The sequence below is a fragment of the Mastigoproctus giganteus genome, chromosome 14 (genome assembly GCF_048544385.1).
Source record: "Mastigoproctus giganteus isolate SK-2022 chromosome 14, ASM4854438v1, whole genome shotgun sequence".
Lineage (NCBI taxonomy): Eukaryota > Metazoa > Arthropoda > Arachnida > Uropygi > Thelyphonidae > Mastigoproctus > Mastigoproctus giganteus.
In genome coordinates, this window is record NC_143588.1 from 28475511 (window position 1) to 28497324 (window position 21814).

Sequence of the window (21814 nt, forward strand, 5' to 3'; positions counted from 1 at the left end):
TGAACCTGCAGCAGACTCAATACATTTTTGTATACGGAATGGCGATAATTTACTCAGAGGCTGCTCTGAGAGAGAGTGTGTAGAATGAGGAATGATGGTATCTCCTCTTGAGGGGTTGTTCTCAGCCTCTTGGGTTGAGAGAAGTCATTATCATTGTCATTTATGTTGTCTCGTCTTGAGCTCAATGGCTCTAAAGGTGGATACATATTTTTATCCATCTTTGCTCTTTCAGCCCTGGGAGAGTGGATTTCTTCTCCCAGGTTACCGGCCCCGCCACGGGGAGACAGGAGCAGTGCCGCTAGAGTGACCAAGCGGTATAAAAGTTAGTACGTTAATTTAAGGAAAAAAGAAGAAAGGTGTTTTTCCTTTCTTAAACTTGCTTACGATTTGTAAGACTAAGTTGCGTAATAATAGAAAAGTAAGAAAACTTTTATAACTGAAAGAAAACTATATCTTTGAGAAAATGCTTTAGAAATCACTCAGGAAATTGCTTGATCACTATAACGCTTGGCACCCGGGGCCTCCTGTTGCAGTAGCACACTGCCATTACTGTCATTAACAACCCTGCCAACCTTTGTATCATCTGCAAACTTTGACACTAAGCCTGATATACATCAATATCATTGGAAAATATACAAAACAACAGTGAACCCAACACCAAACCCTGTGGGACTGCACTAATAACATTAGTCCACGAAGAGCAGCACCCATTGACTACCACCCTCTGTCTTCTCCAACTCAACCATCTTTTTATCCATTGTAACAACTTACCCTTAATACCATTCTGCTCCAATTTGTACAATAGTCTTCCATGCGCAACAGTGTCAAAAGCTTTCCTGAAATCCAAATATATGATATCAAAATTATTTTTTGCATCCAGTTCCTTTGTAACCACATCATAATATCCTACCAAATTTGTCAGACAAGACTTTCCCTTAACAAATCCATGCTGTGTCTGAATTATTGCTGCAGTTTTGTCTAGACAATCCTACAATGCATCTTTAACCTGTGACGCCATTATTTTACCTGGAACAGAAGTTAAACTAACTGGTCTGTAATTACTTGTGTCACTCTTCATTCCCCCTTTGTGAATTGGGGATATATTTGTACATCTCCAGTCCGTGGGACCTCCCCCAAGTCCAAGGATGTTCTCATAATTATGGCTAAGGGTTTGCTTAGTTGCTTTGCAGCCTCCTTTAATATAACTGGATAGATCTATCTTGTGTTTCGTTCTTATGTTTAACTTCAACAATTTCTCCTCCACTTTGCTCTCAGTTATTAGAAAATCATTAAGCACCTACAATTTGATAATCTTCTGACATTTTCAAACCTTAATAACTCCTCATGTGTGAATGTAGATGCAAAATACTCATTGTTTTGTTTGCTATCTGAGCAGGATCATCAACAGTCGAACCATTGATATCAAGTGGACCAATAAGATTCATCCCCTTCCTTTTAGAGTTTATATAAGTAAAGAAATCTTTGCTGTTTTTCTTAGCATCCTTTGCCAAAGATTTCTCATAATCTGTCTTCGCCTACCTAACTTCCTTTGTGACCTGATTACAGACTAGCTTATATCTGCCATTGGCTTGTGAGTCACTTGATAATTTATATGCATCCCATGCATTTTTCTTCTCTGTCACGTGTCTCATTAGTTCATTTGATAACCATTTAGGCCTAAACCTTGAGCAATATTTCTTAATAGGTATGAAACTTTTAAGAGCTTCCACGATTAATTCCTTGAATGCTTCCCACTTAGAATTTACTGTTGGTAACATCTTCAGTTGATCCCACTGTACAGAATTTAAAAACTGTCTGAGACTACTGTACTCACCTTTACGGAAACAAAAACCCTTTACTTTACACCTGATGGTAATTATATCTTTAAGTAAATCCCACGTACACTGTGATCACTGCCACCTAGTGGTTCCTTTATCTGCAAATTCTTAATACACGAATAATCACTGCTGATAATCAGATCAAGAGTATTACCCTCTCTGGTTGCCTCTCGAACATGCTGCTACAGAAAATAATCATCCAAAGTCTTACTAGTGGGCAAGTGACCAACCCACAAGTTCCAGTCAATATCTTGGAAGTTAAAATCCCCCATTATAAGACATTCTGATCTACTAGCCCACTCTATTTCTCTGTAAAATTATTCATTGTACTCATTCAAGTCATTAGGCCTATAACAAACTCCTACTCTTATTTCTGCTTTCGCAGTGCTTATGTCACACCAAACTGATTCAACAGTGCACTGTTCATCTGTATCAACTGGATGCACTTCTTTTGATTTTATGTTTTTCTTAATTAACAGCATGACACCTCCTCCCTTCCTATCCTGTCTATCCTTTCTGTACACATTGTACTCCCCAAATTCCAGTTCTGCATTCCTTATACCTGTGTGACACCACGTCTGTGATATCCCAACAATATCCGCCTTTTAGGTCTTGACCAACACTTCAAATTCATCAAATTTATTTACTACACTTCTAACACTGGTATACATGCAAGCATACATGCACCTATTCCTAGTTACCCTGACACATCCCATATACCCACCTGTTTCATGATGAGTGCCATTAGTCTCTGAAACCTCCACTACCCCTCGCTCCAGGTCGCTACTTATTCTAATAGAAGATGTGCAAGAATCACCTTCACCTCTGCCTGCAGCTACTTTGAACCTTTTAGCCTGTGAACTCCCACCAAGCTAGCAGTTTTCCGACCCACCTAACACTGCCTCGATAGCATCAGCAAATATTCTTGCACCCTATCTATTTAAGTGTATCCCATCCCTGCAGAAGCAGTATCTCCTGTTAACAAGCACAGACCATGCTGAAAAAAAATTCTACCCCTTGAGCCTTGCACATTTCCTCCTCTTTGGGACCAGCGCATTCTGTCTTGGAGATTGTCGCTGTGTTGCCTGATGCCCAGGATTGAGCTCTGACGTTGAGTTGGGCAGCTGAGAGCTTGACGGGCTTCTCATATTAATTTCTACGAGGGCATCTACCCTACACCTCAAGCTCTCATAGATGCCCAGTAGAACACTGAGTTGATGCCTAATTTCTAGACACTCTCTGAACTGGCACACACAAAGACATCCTCCTTTACTAGATCATGTTTTGTTACAGAGAGTTTGGCAAACATTTCACAAGTTGCGCATTTTTTTTAGGCTATGATGAGCTGGTGAATCGGCCCCCTCAGTTCTCCAACGAGTCACAGCACTCCTGCCACTTTGTGCCCGTTGCTTTGCTGCTCTAGTCTGGGGCATGATATATTAAATTATTAAGATCAATAAATTTAATTAATTAATTGTCAATACTACGCTATCTAATAGAATCCTATATGCAGTGATGCAAATTACACTATATAATTATACATTAGCGCTACCTAGTTACCACAATTAAAAATTTGAATTCCCTACTACTCTATACAAAAACAATGGCTGCAAGATTCAAGTGAAATACGGTTTTACGTATAATAAGTAGTAATCTGCAAAAACTCTTTATCTAAATTAAAAATAAAAATAACCAGCGTAACTATAACTATAAGACTATGTATAAAGTACAATATAAAATGACAATTAGGTAAATAAAAAGGCAAACACTTATCGCTTTTTCGGAACCTGTAATTCACAGCTGTAATTTTTAAATACCTAGACATTGTGCATTGCATAAATGAAATAAGGCAGACTACAAAGTTGCTTGAAAATAAATGAGAAGACTTCCTCACATTTCACAAAATAATAGAAAGCAATATAGATAAAACAAGACCAAATAAGCAATTTAGAAAATAATATTCAGTTGAGCCACAGGAGCATTCCAAAATGTTATACTACGAAATCTCTGACACAGTAGAGCAACAATTAACAGTACAGTTTCATTATTAAAAGAACTTGTATTCTTGGAGCTATAAAATAGCTCCAAGAATACAAGTCTGACAGTTCATTTGACATCCATTTAGGCCTAAATGTATGTCAGATGAACTAATGAAACACATGGCAGAGAAGAAAAATGCATGGGATACATATAAATTAACACGTGTCACAAAAGCCTATGAGAGATATAAGGTGGTCTGTAACCAAGTCACAAAGGAGGATCAAAGGCTGACACAAGTAATTATGGACCTGTGAGTTTAACTTCTGTTCCAGGAAAATTAATGGAGACACTGGTTAAAGAAGCACTGCAAGATCATTTAGACAAGACTTCAGTTATAGCTCGGACACAGCATGGTTTTGTTAAGGGGAAGTCTTGCCTGACAATCTGATTGGATACTATGATGCAGTCACAAAAGAGCTGGATGCAGGGAATAACTTTGATATTATATACTTGGATCTTAGAAAGGCTTTTGATACTGTTGCACTTGGAAGACTGCTGCACAAATTGGAGCAGTGTGGCATTGGAGGCAAATTGCTGCTATGGATAAAGGGACGGTTGAGGGGGAGAAGACAGAGAGTGGTAATCAATGGACACTGCTCATCGTGGACTAATGTTATTAGTGGAATCCCTCGGGGTTCGGTGTTGGGTCCATTATTGTTTTCTGTATTTATAAATAATATTGATGATGGTATATCAAGCTTAATATCCAAGTTTGTAGACGATACAAAGGTTGGCAGTATTGTTAAGGACACTACTGACGAGATGCTGCTGCAAGAGAATCTGGAAAGGTTGAGCAGATCGGCTGAGAGATGGCAAATGAAGTTTAACGTTGTCAAATGTAAAGTACTATATATGGGAAACAGCAACCCCAGAGCAACGTATCAACTCTGTGGTACTACACTGACAGTGGTAGAGAATGAAAAGGACTTGGGGGTGATTGTGCAGGCAGATATGAAGTTTTCTGAGCAGTGCAGACGGGCTGCAAGAGTAGCTCATGGTGTCTTATCAATGATATATACAGGAATTTTTCTAGCAGGGATAAGGAGGTGATTATTCCCTTGTATAAGGCAATGGTTAGGCCACACCTTGAACACTGTATACAGGTCTAGAGGCCTCATTTCAAGAAGGATGTAGAGCTGCTGGAACGAGTACAGAGAAGGGCAACAAAATTAGTGAATGGAACAAAGGGTTGCTCTTACAAAGAAAGGCTTAATTTTGCAAATTACAGTGTCTGGAGACTAGGCACTGGTGAGGTGATCTGATAGAGGTGTATAAAGCCTTGAATGGTTTGAGCATGCTCAATGCTGATGGGATTCTTCCTCTTGCTCAAAATAATCACCTGAGAGGGCAAAAATTCAAATTGAAGAAAGACAGATGTAGGATATATGTGCGGAAATTTGCCTTTAGCCAGCGGGTAGTTTGGTTGGTGGAACAGATGTCCATCAGCTTCCACAACAGATGTTGTGGAAGCTGATAGCCTAAATAAATTTAAGGCTCAGCTGGACAGGTATTTCGAACGAACAGAGGGGTGAAGTGGAAGGTTTTTTTTTTTTTTTTTTTTTTTTTGGCTGATGCTGCATAAGCTTTCTTTCTTTCATCATATGCCTCTACTAATGTTAATGCTAATGCTAAATTTTAGTATATTTAAAGAATATTCCAAGAATTTTCCTGAAAATGCTTTAAAATCTCTAAGAGCAACATACAGTCATTATTTTGATATTATTTGCCTTCAGCATGAATTAACTGTTGTATACTCCATGGAAGAGTTTTATATAAAAAAAACGTGTGGTGGAGTTCATACAAATACATATATACTAATGAGCTTGTTGATGCTATGCCATGAATTTTCAAATTCTGTAATCTACTTGTAACAATTCCTTCTACTACTGCAACTGTTGAAAGAACATTTTTTGCATTGACGAGAATAAAAATTTTTAAATTTTTCAAAGAAATACAACTGGGAAATGAGATTATCAGGTTTAGCTCAAATGTCAATAGAAGAGAATTTTCTCCAGAAGTTGCAAAATTCAAAAGATTTTTATGAAAATGTCATTGAAGAATTTGTCAAGAAGGATCATAGGGTAGAATTTACATATAAATGAAGTATTTGAATATTTTTTTATTTGAAAATATTTATTTTAAAAGCGAATGCATTGTATTCATCACAAAAAAACAAGTATACGAATTCCTTAAATTGAAGGGAAAAAATTCAAATGATATTGCGCTGTGCTATAGCATGACCAACATAAAAATTCACTGCACACCACTGATCTATATATATATATATATATATATATATCTGATACACTCTTTACAGTATCAAGAGCGTATCAGATAATACACCATTTCTAGAATAACATCTCATCGTGGACAGTGCTGTGTGCAGAGAAAGGTGTTGGATGAACGTGGCTGTCGCAAGGTCTGTCTCGCACTGTTTCAGTGAACCAGAGAGCAACAGTGGCACAAATCACTGCTGACCTCAACGAGGGAGGGAGGTGCCAGAAATGTCTCCATCAAGACCATCAGGCGATCGTTAGCAGCAATAGGTTATGGGAGCCACCAACCCGCCAGAGTCCCATTGCTAACACCACGACACAGGACTCTACACCTCAACTGGGTGAAAGAACATAGGCACTGGATCTTGAATGACTGAGATGGGTCTCCTGGTCCGATGAATCCCATTTCCAGTTATTTCGAGGGGACGGGAGGGTGATTATCTGGTGGAAACCGCACCCATCATTCCAACAAGTTCAGGCAGGTGGACGGTCAGTAATGGTCTGGGGCATGTTCAACTGGCACACGTTGAGACCTCTAGTATGTCTAGAAGCAATCCTGAATGGTCCAGGTTACGTGTCCATCCTTGCAGACCATTTGCATCCCTTCATGGTCATCGTGTACTCACAGGCAATGAACTCTTCCAACAGAACGATGCTTTTCACCGTGGTGAGGTGCATTGTTCTGCTGGAAGAGTCGTGGTGACTAGAACAAGGTTTGAAGAGCATTCTGCAGATTTTACCACCATGGAATGGCCTCCCTGTTCACTGGACATGAACCCTGTGAAACATCTTTGGAATGCTGTGGGATGGTCTTTTTTTTTTTTTTTTTTTTTTTAATGAAACCCCCAAACATGAAAGGTATCAAAACCTATAGTACTTAGTACCATGCATGGGTTGAAGGAGAAGTATGGGAGGGGGGGGGGGGGGGGTGCTGGAAACTTTTCTCTAGAGACTAAACATGGGTTTCGCCACTTCAAGCCTCCAATAAGCAAAGTGATGGTATTTCACCAGTTCTGTTTGAGCTTTGGATCCTCCACCCAGGAATGTTATGGAATTATGGACAGCATGCATATATGGAAATACCTGTGGAATGCTTTTGTGAACTAGTGGACTCAATGACTCACTGTGGGACTGCCCTTATCTGGATGAAAGGTGGGCTTATCCATTACTAGATAGGTTCCATGATTTCTGTCCACTCAGTGTACACACACACATACAGAGAGAAAATATTAGTTGGACTCTTAAAGGGAGAATTAAATAATATTAACTGAATTACATTGAACGAGTCAATTAAGGACAACACAAATTATCACATTTATTATTAATTCAAGATAAAAACCACCAAAAATATAAAATTATTATTACCATGTAATTGTCTCCATGTTTTGTTTGTAACATGTGAGTTGTATTTTTCAGATTACTACGATATGTTCCATTTCTCTCAGTTTCGGGAAATATAATAACTGCAAAGAATAAAGAAAGTGATTTAATTGATACTATACTAATTATACTAAAAGATTTGGCTGAACTTCTTTTTGAATAAAAAGTTTAAGTTACAAATTTTCACAAATATGATAAATCTTTTAGCAACAATTTATAACTAGAAGCTACAGAGAGTGTTCCATAAATGCCTCACAAAAGTGACAAAAAAAAAAAAAATCTTGATTTATAACAAATAAAATTCTTCATAACTTAGAATTCTCTGTTACTGAGGTACAGCCAGTTCAAGTTTTGTGTGCAGCTACTAGAAAATAATCAGTAAAATGAAGATCCTACTCCCCACCCTTTGAGTGTTTGTTGACTTCTTTTTTTTTTTTTTTTTTTTTGTTAGTTGTTGTTGCATCGGCTTCTGTGGCCATAACACACCTCCCAAAGTTTTTGCATTATCTACTCTGATCCAAGCCGGAGGCGGGATTCGAACCCACGACCTTTGGGTTGCCAGGCAGGCACTTTACCCATCCGGCTAGACTGATCGGCATTTGTTGACATCTTGAACTCTCCTCCAAAGTCTTACTAACAATTTGATTCTGCTAAGTAATCACAGTACGCTTCAAAGAGCTAATGATGATCAATGAAGATGTAATGAGTGAGGTTTTTCATGAAACAAGACTGCACTGCTCTAGTCTTAATTAAAGATACTTAGTAGCCAAAAATTCCAAGAGCATTGACATCCAAACTCTCCAACTCTCCAAATGCATTGACAACCCAACTTTGAATAACCTAAGAGATAGTTTGTCATCTAACCAATTCAGGCAATGTTGTCCAGAAAAACTGAAAGTATTGTTTTAATAAGTCTCATAAAGAGGAAATCTGAACCAAAAAAATTGATATATCTCTTTGTTGATACCATTTGCAGAGACAATATGGGATACAGATTCTTCTCTACAAATATGTATATTTGGAATTTCACTTCCAGTGAATGAAGGTTTGTCTGTCACAGATCAACTTGTAAACAGTGGATCTGTTAGACATTCTGCAGAACTTAACTTCCAAAATCATAGCTCGTATGGTGAGTCATCATGTAAAGTTCACACGCCTTGAACATGGCAAAGGATAGCATACATTTGTGGGGTGTTAATACAAAAATTGATGTTAACTGAATTGAATCAAGTATCCTTTCAATTCTACACAGGATGCTTTTAATTAAATTCAAACAGTAAGCAAGAAAATACACCACTGTGGGGAAAGAATTACAATATTTATTATGGAAAAAAAGTTTGTGCAAAGTTAAATTAAAGTGAAGTAATATGAAATAAAATAAAATTAAGATAGAACTGATGCTTCGAAGACCACCTTACCCACTTTTCCTGGACTGGAAGATCTAAGTCAAAATATTGTTGGTAGATCTGAAAAATGAAAATTCAGGTGACATCCATAAGTGAGCCCTACCATAAAATACAAACACATACAAGAGAGTATCAAAAAGTTTTTCCCTTGACCTTCCATGTATTCTATGAACACTGTTTTATTGACTGTATTGTTTATCTAGTAATATATTCCAGACATTTCATTGCTCTAACTCTGATATTTCTTTTATTACATAGCTGAATGTGTGACTGAGTGTCATCATAGATAAAGCTGAATATTGATCCATTATCAAATTCCTGTTTTTGCTATCTTTGTTATCTTGATACACCCGCCTTATTCTCCTAAGTTGGCACCTTCTGACTTCTTCCTCTTTCTGTAACTGAAATCATTTTTTCATGGAAAGTATTGTTTTGGCAATGCAGAGGTAATTTCTACAAAAGAAAGATGGTTTCAAAGGAAACTGAAACCTAAGAAATGGTGCAACCCCAGGGGCTCACATTTGGTGAGTATAGGCTTGGGTCCTGAGGGTCATACCCAGAGTCCTGAGCTAGATATCATCATTCTTCTCTTTCTTGGTGATTCCCTTCTACTTCTCTCTCTCTCTCTCTCCTCTCTCTCTCTCTCTCTCTCTCTCTCTCTCTCTCTCTCTCTCTCTCTCTCTCTCTCTCTCTCTCTCGGTAATTCAGAAATTTTTTTTTTGACTGGTGCAGCAAAAGCCTCAGGCTTCCTTGCACCATATGGCTAATAATAATGAGGTTATTCCACAAAAGGTGGAAGTGACTATACAGAGAAGGAGTAAACCAAACTGGTCCCCACAGTCCTCAAAACAAAGTTCTTGTTCTGTGGCCTTGTGCTGACTCCAACTAGTGGTGGTAGCCATGTGATACTAATCCTAGGACATGGGCAGCTTGAGTGATGATTGTGGGGATGTCTGACAATGCTGGCTGAGGACATCCTGCATAACTGCAATGCAGAAGTTTCAGGTCATGATCCTGGCAATCTTCTGTGCAAAGGTTCTTGTATTTTGTTGATGCATGAGAGGGGAGCCATAATGTTGGGTGACTCTTCTTAATAGTGGAGTGGTATTACTATGCTGCAGGAGGGAAGAGGTTCATTTAAGATCTACTAGAAGGAAAAGAAATATGTACAAGGCTTCCCCCACACCCCAATCCAACAGCCATCTGCGAGACCTCATCCTTGTGGATTACCTCAAAACTTGGGGACCCTGCAGGGCTTTTGGGAGGGATTTATCAGTATGATCAGCACTTTGGCTGGTGCAGCAAAAGGTTTAAAGGATTTATTTTTTAGACACGAAGAAAGATGGTGCAAGTGTTTTTGCCTGTATCATTAAGGATACCCTAAGGGTTAAGGAAAACTACTAGTTGAGGAAACAGAGGTGGTAATATAGATATGAATTTATCTGATGATAAAGATCAAATTTAACCCTTTCACACATCAAAGAATCTGTGAATGTGCAGTGTGAGTTAGCTGGAAAGTTATTTGAAAATACACTACCAACTGAGTGATGATATTTGTGCTACCTCGGCATTTATAAGACCATCTTTTTTTCAATGGGAACTTGTTGTTTATACTCTGAGATGATCATCAGGTCAAGATAGTTCAAAATAAATCTTGAATACAATGTTTAATCATATGTAGCAGTCACACATGCTTGAACCACAGTCCACTCAAAGAGTAGGTGCTAATACACTTTTGCTATTAACCACTCAGATACATCAGACCTTGCATGCCACGTAGTCATATGCAGCCATAAAGTACTTCCTCACTAAGCACTTCTTTTAGACTCCACAACCATAGCAGCAAAAATTTCTCTGACGAAGTCAGAAACATCCTTCTAGTTTAGTAGTAGTAGTAGTGGCATGTGCTGCAAGAAAGCATGTGTATGAGCTTATGCAGCATCAGCCAAAAAAAAAAAAAAAACACACCATTCCCTCCAAATGCCTGTCCATTGATTACCATAGTCTGCTATGGTAATCAATTTCCAAAATGGAAAGAGAAGATCTGAAAATTACTGGTAAAAAAAAATATTTTACACATAACATTCTTCAACATATTTAGACATAATGACCTCAACACAAGTATGTGAGATACACTGGATATGAAGAGCCATGTTCGTATTTTCAAATGCTGGCATAATATTTGAAAGAAACAAGAAACTTGCCTCATTCAAGCCAGAAGAGAGAAACATGAACTCTGGGCGCCTCCATAGCCAGGTGGGAAGGAGCAGCAGTGCGTAGTACATGCTTCTTGATTAGACCGGGGTTCGAGCCCGTCACCACCAAATACGGAGTATGCGGAAAGGTCAAGGAATGACCACCGCATATCCCGGAGCAATATGGCCTTAGTTGCTAATGCTCCTAAAAACCAAATAACGAACTAACAAATAACGAACGAAACATGAACAAACTTTCTGCATGAGTGGGGATTACATGCCTAGAATTATCAGCTTGCTTGGACTGTTTAGTATTGCTTTGCAGACGTTTGCAATTACTATTAATGAAACTGCAACCGCAATTATGTTTAATGACAGAAGTCAAGGCATACTACTGCAGCAAGGCCTAGATAAATTAGGCAAATTTAATTCTCAAACACATTTCAAGGTAGTGGTGGAGAACAAAGGAAACAAATGGATGCAAGTCCTAACATTGCAAAAATGTAAGTTTTATTCATCGGGAAATTAAAATATGTGAACTAACAGATCTAGTAAAAGCAATAAAAATCTGATTTCAAATATGTTTTCAGCTTTTCCTCTAGCGCATCTAGCTTTTGTGATGAGACCATTTACATGGGCATAATGAGAATGATTATACCACTCATATACCTATTCAGGTAACCTACATGAATATAATTATTATTATTGCTTACACATTCATATTTATGCAATTTTGAATATGTCTATAACCTTGTTCTTTCATCATTTAATTATATGATTATAAATTGATTTTTAAATTGTAAAATCTGGTGAATTACTAAAAGGTTCATTGTCATGCCTCGAAAGAGTAGAAATCACCACAGCAAATTCTGCTACATGTGCAACTCTTTCCTAACTAAATCACAATGGTGTTCAGTCAAAATGGATATTTGTAAAACTTACCAATCACAGTTTGATTGTCATCTAGGTGATTCACTAGATGTTTGAATGGACAGCATGACTGATTGAACAAAAGAAAAAAGTCAATGTCATTTGCCCTTGATATGGAGGGAGTCAAAAGGCAACAATGATAACTGTTACTTTTGTAATGTGAATTATAAACTGGATTCTCAATGAACAATAAGCACAAGATTAATTATCCAGAGCTGGATTCAGTGATGAGCCAAATCTCACACAATGACAGTATGCCAATTCCAGTACCTATACAGTATGAACTAGGTTCTTTAGAAGATGAAATGCAATATGATAAAGGTGAGATTCGCAGAAACCCAAGTAAAAGGTGGAGTGTGGCTGTAGTTAGCCCCAGCATATCTTGACACTTCCTAATACATTTCACAAATATATGTGGTCTCAATTCTAATCTCAACGATGTCCATTTCCACTGACAGAATCTCAGTTATCAGCTGATTCAATACTGCTCATCTCAGTTGCCCAAATTATTCGCAGTATGATTCCTTTCGCCTCAAAGGTGGTACTTGTGCATATGTCCATTCCGATATTCCCTGTCAGAGACTTGGTAATTTGGAATCTCCTCTTTTCGATCTTCTCTGGCTTAAAATCTCTCTACCTCATTGTGTCAAATTCATCTGTTGTCTCTACCGTTCTCCCAACTCCACTAATCACTTTTAGCTCTTTGACTTCCTCTCTTTGCAACTTGACTTCCTCCAGTCCAACTTTCCTAACAGTGAGGTAATCTCCCTTGGTGATTTTAATGTTCACAACTCCAGCTAGTTTCCGTTTTCTAGTCACACCAACCCAGCTGGCCGAGATGCTGAAGCTTTTGCAATTACTAATAACCTTGCACAGATTGTTCATTTAAGTACAAGAATAGTAGTAGTAGTAGTAGTGGCATGTGATGCAAGAAAGCGAGTGTATGAGCTTATGCAGCATCAGCCTAAAAAAAAAAAAAAAAAAAATCACACCATTCCCTCCAAATGCCTGTCCAGTTCCTCCTTAAATTTATTTAACATATCAACTTCCACAACGACAGATGGAAGTTTGTTCCAGCAATTAACCACCCGCTGGCTAAAGGCAAATGTCCACACATCTATTCTACATCTGTCCTTTCTTAATTTGAATTTATGCCCCCTTAGGTTTGTAATCTGAAAAAGTGGAAGGATCCCATCAGAATTCAGCGTGCTCAACCCATTCAAGGCCTTATATACCTCAACCAGATCACTGCGCAGGTGCCTTGTCTCCAGCCACTGCAATTTGCAGAACTTAAGCCTCTCTTGGTAAGAGGATCCCTTCATTCCCCTCGCCAATCTTTCTGCTCTTCTCTGTACACGATCAAGCAAATCTACATCCTTCCTAAAATAAGGCCTCCAGACCTGTACGAAGTACTCAAGGCGTGGCCTGACCATTGCCTTATACAGAGGGACAATCACCTCCTTTTCCCTGCTAGCAAAGTTCCTATATATCATTGACAAAACCCCATGACCTGCCCTGGCATCGTGTCTGCATTGCACAGAAAACTTCATATCTGACTACACAATTACTCCCAGGTCTTTTTCATTTTCTACCACCTTAAGTGTAGTACCACACAGTTGGTACATTTCTCTGGGGTTACTTCTACCCATATGCAGTACTCTGCATTTGTCAAGGTTAAACTTCAGTTGCCGTTGATCTTTTTCTCACAAACAACCCTTCTAAGTACAGGGTCAAAGTGACTGGTCCTTTAGGCACCTCAGATCACAACTTGGTGATTGTCTCTTCTCCAATGGAGCCTTTATCTCCTGGCTATTCTCAAACTCATATTGTTTGACATTACAAGAATGCGAAATGGGATGACCTGAGAGATTTCTTTTCTTTGTTTCCTTGGTCGGATTACTGTTTCAAAACTTCTGATGTTAACGTTTGCTCAGATCGTGTCACTGAAATTATTCCTGCAGGAATGGAATCCTTTATCCCACACTCCACTTTAAAATCTCGTCCTTTATCTAAACCTTGGTTTTCCAATAAATGTGCTAAGGCTGTTCAAGAGAAGAAAGTTGCATATCATAATTGGCTTGTTTCTCATTCTTCAGTTTCATTTTCTGCCTATACCAAAGCTTGCAACAATTGTAAAGCAGTTATTAATCAGCCCAAACTAGAGTTTGAACAGGCTAAGAGTAGAAAACTTGCTTCTTGCCCTAATGGTAGCCAAGAATTCTGGTCTCTTCCCAAAGCTATTGGCCGCAACTTTTGCCCATCTCTGCTCTCACCTCTGTCCAAACAGGTGGTTCTGTTGTCACTTCAGCTAAGGATAAAGCTGACCTGCTAGCATCCCATTTTTATTCCAACTCATGTATTAATGATCTTGATAAAACACCTCCCACTATTCCCAACTCATTCCATTCAATGCCTCCTGTGGTCTTCCGTCAAAAGGATGTCAGAAGGATTTTGACGAATCTTGATGCTAAGAAAGTTCCAGGTCCTGATGGTATTTCTCCACTTGTTCTCAAAACCTGTGCTCCTGTTCTTTGCTGCCTTTTTTCACTTTCTTATTCCAAAGGTGTTTTACCTTCTGATGGAAATTTGCTCATATTCAGCCAGTTCCTAAAAAGGGTGACAAATCCCTCTCATCCAATTATCGTCCCATTGCAATTACTTCTACTCTTTCTAAAGTAATGGAGAAATCAATTAACGGCCAACTCTTAAACTACCTAGAAACCTTCCATCTGATCAACGATCACCAGTATGGATTCCGCCAGTGTCGATCCACTGGTGATATTCTGGCTTATGTTCCCCATTTATGGACTAATTTAATGGATAAGTTTGGTGAAACACAAGCAGTTGCTCTTGACATCTCAAAGACTTTCAATCATGTTTGGCATAAAGGTCTTCTAAACAAGCTTCCATCTTATGATTTTCCAACTGTTTTTTTGTAATTTGTTATGCAGTTTTTTCTCTGATCGCTCACTGAGGGTGATTGTAGATGTCTCTCTATCTTCTAACTTCTCCACTAATGCCGGTGTCACCCAATGCTCTGTTCTTTTCCCCACTCTTTTCCTCTTGTATATTAATGATCTTCTTCCATTGACTGGAAATTCTATCCATAGTTTTGCCGATGATAGCACATTGCATTCCACTTTCCATTTTGAGAAACCTTGTCCTGTTCAATCAGCTTCAACTTCTCGAAAATCTGCTACCAATTCCTTAAATGCCAATCTCCAGGTAATTCTCTAGTGTGGCAATGACAATTTAGTTGATTTCAATCCTTCTAAAACTCAGTCTTGTCTTATTTCTCGCAAAAAAGGATTCTTCTGCTCCTATACTTATCTTTGGTGATACTCCGATTTCTAGGTAAAATGATATATCTCTTTTGGGGATTACCCTGACTTCTAATCTCTTGGCATATTGCTTCCTCTGCATCTAAAAAACTTGGTTTTCTCTTTCGCTCTCAGCAATACTTTTCTTCCAAACAGCTGTTCACTCTGTACAAATCGCAAATCCGCCCTACCATGGAATATTGTTCCCACATCTGGGTGGTGCCTCCAAAACCTCTCTCAGACTTCTTGTTTCAGTTCAGAAGAGGGCAATTAGGTTAATTAATGATTCATCTCTAATAGAGTCTCTCCACTCGCTGTCTCATAGACGTACTGTTTCTGCTGCATGTCTCTTCTACAGATATTTCCATGGCCACCGTTCTTCCGAATTGGCTTCTATAATTCCCACTCTCTCTTTCAAAACAGTCCGATCACATGCCGCCACCAGCCAACATCCATTTACTGTCCAACTTCGAACTCACAGAATCAACTTTTCATCTTCCTCATTTATTCATTCAACTGGTGTTTTCTGGAACAATCTTCCTTCATACGTATTTCCTGAAAATTACAATCTACAGAAGCAAATTTAAGCTTTTGCTATTTTTGAATTTAATCTACAGAAGTTCAAGTCCAATGTCCACAAATAACTTATTTCATCTTCTCAACCTTCAACCCAAGCTTGGTACTAAGTACTATATGTTCTAATACCTCTCGTGTTTGTGGTTTACAGAAAAAAAAAAAAAAAAAAAAAACAGGAATGCAAAAAAATGAAGTTTCAGCAACATATGACAACCCATTTATTGATATGCATCAAGCAGTTTCTGAACTCACTTTTGTATGTGGTAGATCTGTAGTTACCCAAAAAGTTTCCACTACGCCATTTAAAAGGCTGCCATGCTTTTAGTTATAATACACTGTGCCATTTTTTCAAAGCTTTCATATTACAGAAGCTCTCTGATTTGAGATCCCACAAAGATTCCCCCTTTTGCAGCAGTAAACTTTGGAAATTTCCCACTTAAGTAATGAAATCTCAAATCATCTTGCCCATCAGTTTCACAAAACTCTTCATTGAGACAAGTTTAATATGGAGAAATGAAATGAAAACCTTCACTGGATCCAATAATGAAACATACTGCACACTACTAATTCCTGATTCTTATATATATATATCTTTGTCTTTGTGATGTTTGATGTAATGGCTGGCAATTGAACAGTTGTCACACAGGTTTAGCAAACAACAATTTTTATGAATTTTCCTTGCACAATCATTAACAATGTCACCACAGATATTTTTCTAGTGATGAATATTATATTGAATTGTTTCATGTTATAGTATGTCTCCTTTAGATGAACTGAGTGGGCAATCAGGATGGATGGCTTTCCCATTATGCAAGAGCATCCCATTATGATGAAGAATTGCCATTTAGATACAATGCATAAGTGTGACAATTCCCTAAAATTTCCTTTATATAGTAACAAAGATGACCATTTTCTGTAAAGATTGTTGCTAAAAGTTGGGGTTTTTTTTTTTCTTTAATTTATTTATTTATTTATTTTATTATTTTTGAAGTGAGGCATGCTGTTATTTTTCTTAGTCAAGTGTTTCTGCTTTTGTCTTGGGCCAAGCAGCTCAGCTTTATCTTTGAAGGGTTAGATGAGTAAACAGCTCCAGCTACAATGTCTCTTTGTCAGGTGTGTACTCAGGCATGAGCGAATTGTCCCGTGTTGCTCGACAGCAATTGCCACCAGGAATTATTTTCCATTGACTTAATGTCTTGGTTAAATCAATGGAAAATCACTATCACAGTTTCTAGAGTGAAAGTATGTTGGCAGACTACTACTGGATGTTGCATTGCAACAATCTGGACCAAAAGTATTCCAAAGGAAATTATCAGCACATCATTTTAAACTGTGCATATCTTTTACAATAGCGTATCATATTATTTTAACTGTGTTTAATTGTAATGAGTTCTCGTGTTTTGCAACAAAATCATTTTAATTAACTTGTACTGATATTATCAGCAATTGTATTTAGAAAATTAACATGCTATTAAAAACTGAGAACATATTTGAAATCAGCTTGTAAAACTGGTTTAGAAAAGTATGCTTAGATCTTTGATGTGGGGGGGGGGGCAGTCCTGTTGACCTGTATTAGTAACAGTGCTGATCAGGGATCAACATTTGGTTGTTGATAAATTTTTTAATATGTATGGGAGGAGGGGGGACATGAATACCAAAAAAAGCAGAATATATGAACAAATTTTAAGTTTATTCCAAACATTCACTCCTCAGTTTGAGCTTCAGTGACTACACCACTGCCTATGTGAAATAAGTCTGATTACATGCAGTGAATATTTTAACTTCTGTTTTCAGAAGAAATTTAAGAATTCCTCTAATTTTTTATGTGTAGCACAACAATTTCTTGATGTGAAAAATTCCTGAGTGACTTCAAATTATGTAACAACATAAACACTAAACTCTTTTTTTTCTTTTTTTTTTTTTTGTTAGTTGTTGACGCATCAGCTTCTGTGGCCATAATGCACCTCCCAAAGTTTTTGAATTTTACTCTGATCCAAGCCTGAGGCAGGATTCGAACCCACGACCTTTGGGTTGCCAGGCAGGCACTTTACCCACCTGGCTAGCCAGGTCGGCATTAAACTCTGAGTTAAAGATAATGTTTTCTTTCCTATATAGAATAGGTGGTGTGGTTGGGGGAATAATTTTAAATAACCAATATTTTGAATTATCCAAGCTCCACTGTATCATTCTCATTCTAAGGTAACTGGTTGTGAGCTTTAGAAAAGGCATCTGGTTATCATACTGTTAAACTTGATTACATACAGTGTTTAATGCATTTAATGTTAAACCTGATTTAATGTTAAATGTTAAAATTTAGTTAATGTTACATGTTACACCTAATTTAATGTTACATGTTAAAATTTAATTAATGTTACTGTTAAACCTGATTACATGCAGTGCTCTTAAATAAGTAGAAGACTGGTACTTTAAATCCTTTCAAAATTTGTTGAATTTTTAACATGGAACTTGGAATGGAATTAAGGAAGTGGCACAAAAACTTTTATTGAAAGTTTTTGTATTATTGTATTTTCTTTATTATTGTATTTCCTTCAAATCTTCTATTGTATAATTATATTTTCTTAAAATTTTCTTTTGTATTTTCTTGAAAGTTTTTGTTGCATGGTGATCAGAAGTTTTGTAGTGCAAAGACTGAAAAAAATAAAATAAACACTGAAGGGTTACTAGCAAGCATTCAATAAAATGCTGTATTCATATTAGAAAGAATGTGAAACACATGCCTTCATTCTAGGCTGGATTTTAAGGTTTTGATATTTGTGATTTTTCACTGCCATTTTAATGAGTAAAAGAAAAGAACCAAAATTAAAATAAATTAGCACTAATATGCACAATTCAATATGACAAAATTATGATAGATACATGTTAGATCACTGCAAACTACATGCACCACTGCTCACTGATAACCAATGGCTTGGTTTCACTTTTCTTTGCATACTAGTGAAGAGCACAAAAATTACTTGACTGACATTGCATACGTGTAAATTGGATATGCTTACATTGCATACGTGTAAATTGCATATGCTTACATTGCATACATGTAAACCGGTCTGCACCCATTTCCCACAGATGGTCTGTCAGCAGTCCTATCTTATAATGAGTGTTTTCTGCAATCTTGATTATCAAGCTATAATAAGAATTATAGTAAGATTACATACTATAATTATAGTAATTATATTACAATAATAAGAATTTTACTCAGAGCTAAAACTAAACATTAATAATACATCAAGCATATAATAATATTGTTGTTGTTATTTGGGTTTTTAGGAGCATTAGCAACTAAGACCATATTGCTCCAGGATATGCGGTGGTCATTCCCTGACCTTTCCGCATCCTCCGTATTTGGTGGTCATGGGCTCGAACCCCAGTCTAATCAAGAAGCGTGTGCTACGCGCTACTGCTCCTTCCCACCTGGCTACGGAGGCGCCTCGTATAATAATACTAGCATATGCTAATGATAGAAGGGAGATAGCATAAAATTTTTTAACCTTTTAGTATAGAATATAAATAGCACAAGAAATTTAAATTTTATCCTTACCAATAATACGCTCTGTTACATATTTAATGTCCATGATAAAATGTGGTACCCTTTCCAGACTTCTAAAAATAAAGAAAAGTATTATTTCATACTATTTCCACAAATTTAACATATTTCAAAAATTTAAGTGAGCTAACATCCTGTAATTAAACAAGTCACAATGTTCATTGCATAACTAAACTATTTAAAAAAATTTTTTCTAAAAATCTTCATATCAATTAAAATGTTCTTTATGATGCGTATAATTAAGATGTGTTTTATTATTATTATTATCATCATCATTAGCTATATGGTGCAAGGAAGCCTGAGGCTTTTGCTGCACCAGCCAAAAAAGAAAAGAAAAAAAAAAAATTCCTGAGTTACCCAGAGAGAGAGAGAGAGAGAGAGAGAGAGAGAGAGAGAGAGAGAGAGAGAGAGAGAGAGAGAGAGAGAGAGAGAGAAGTAGAAAGGAATCACCAAGAAAGAGAAGAATGATGATATCCAGCTCAGGACCCTGGGTGTGCCAAGCCCATACACTTACCTCAATATAATATGTAGAACATTTCCACATGATACTCTCCAAAAATTAAAATGAATAAAAGTTTAACACGAAATGATTACAATAAAAAAACAGTGAAAACAATTCAAAAATTAATTTAAAAAGTGTAACGTAAATTGTGAAAAACTATTTTCCTTCCTGAAGCTAACAGTTCTTTTCGACAGTAGGGCGTGATCACAGGAATGGAAATTACAGAGTATGTGAGCTTGAATGTTAAATAGAGAGATCATTTTGTTCTCACACATGCACGTGAAAGGCTGCAATTCTACATATTATATTGAGGTAAGATTTGTCTTCACACATGCATGCAAAAGATCATGAATCAGAGATTAGATATGAACAGTGAAGTTTATAAAATTCTCATGTAATTTAATTTCCATGGTTTCTGCAATTAATAGTCTCATATCACATCAGACACTAAGTATTTTGGGCCTCATAAAATAAAAATGCATGGTTTTCGTTAACGGAATGAAAGGCTAATTCTGATGCTGCTGGGTAGAAAAGGCGCCAAGTGTATACATGTACACTTGGCACCTTTTCTATCCCATACTATGGGAGATATTTAGATGATGTTCTGGTTATTACTGATAGTAGAACTATTCAAGAAATTTTACATTTTTTTAATAATATTCATCCTAGACACTGGAAAGGGAAAATATGGATACTAAGTCATTGAATTTTCTAAATTTCAAGCTTATTCGGGATATGAATAAAATCCAATTTAACATCTATTGTAAACCAACAAACACCAGTATGCCTTCTAACATTATAACATTTATCACCTGTTCACCTATAAAAGATCTATTATCTTTAATCAGTTTCTCAATGCCTATATAGATGATGTTCTGGTTATTACTGATAGTAGAACTATTCAAGAAATTTTACATTTTTTTAATAATATTCATCCTAGACACTGGAAAGGGAAAATATGGATACTAAGTCATTGAATTTTCTAAATTTCAAGCTTATTCGGGATGTGAATAAAATCCAATTTAACATCTATTGTAAACCAACAAACACCAGTATGCCTTCTAACATTATAACAGTTATCACCTGTTCACCTATAAAAGATCTATTATCTTTAATCAGTTTCTCAATGCCTATAAATATTCAACGACAGAATCTGCTTTAGATTCAACAGAAATACAGATTCATGAAATACAGAAATACCAGCAGATTCATGAACAGGGGTTAAAGTTTACACTGGAAAGGGAAAATACATATACTAAGTCATTAAATTTTCTAAATTTCAAGCTTACTCGGGATGTGAATAAAATCCAATTTAACATCTATCGTAAACCAACAAACACCAGTATGCCTTCTAATATTATAACAGTATCACCTGTTCACCTATAAAAGATCTATTATCTTTAATCAGTTTCTCAATGCCTATAAATATTCAATGACAGAATCTGCTTTAGACTCGACAGAAATACAGATATTAACCAGCAGATTCATGAACAGGGGTTACCCTCTTGCTACAATAAACCGAATTAGGGTAGAAGGATAGGATACAAAAACTATACCAATCAACAAAAAATACTTTATTTCTGTCTTGAACAGTGGCACAAGCAGCTTAACAGATTCTTTAAAGCTGCTTGTGCCACTGTTCAACATATGGGACAAAAATAAAGTATTTTTTGATGTTACTATTGTTGGTTGGTGTAGTTTTTGTATCCTATCCTTGTACCCTAATTCAGTTTATTGTAGATTGTAACCAGACCAATATGGAAATCACAAGCTATACTGAACAATCGGC

At 36.9% G+C, this 21814-nt stretch overlaps 1 protein-coding gene across 1 annotated transcript in view; it reads right to left on the reverse strand.

Annotated features, from left to right (window-relative positions):
• LOC150075035 (tensin-2-like) overlaps window positions 1–21814 on the reverse strand; it is a 737845-nt gene that overhangs the window by 475324 nt on the left and 240707 nt on the right. Inside the window, exons 6-7 of the mRNA XM_090389056.1 lie at window positions 19518–19579; window positions 7520–7617 (exon numbers count right to left, since the gene is read on the reverse strand). Of these exons, the coding sequence (XP_090245182.1) occupies window positions 7520–7617; window positions 19518–19579 (160 nt within the window). The remainder of the gene's footprint in view (window positions 1–7519; window positions 7618–19517; window positions 19580–21814) is intronic.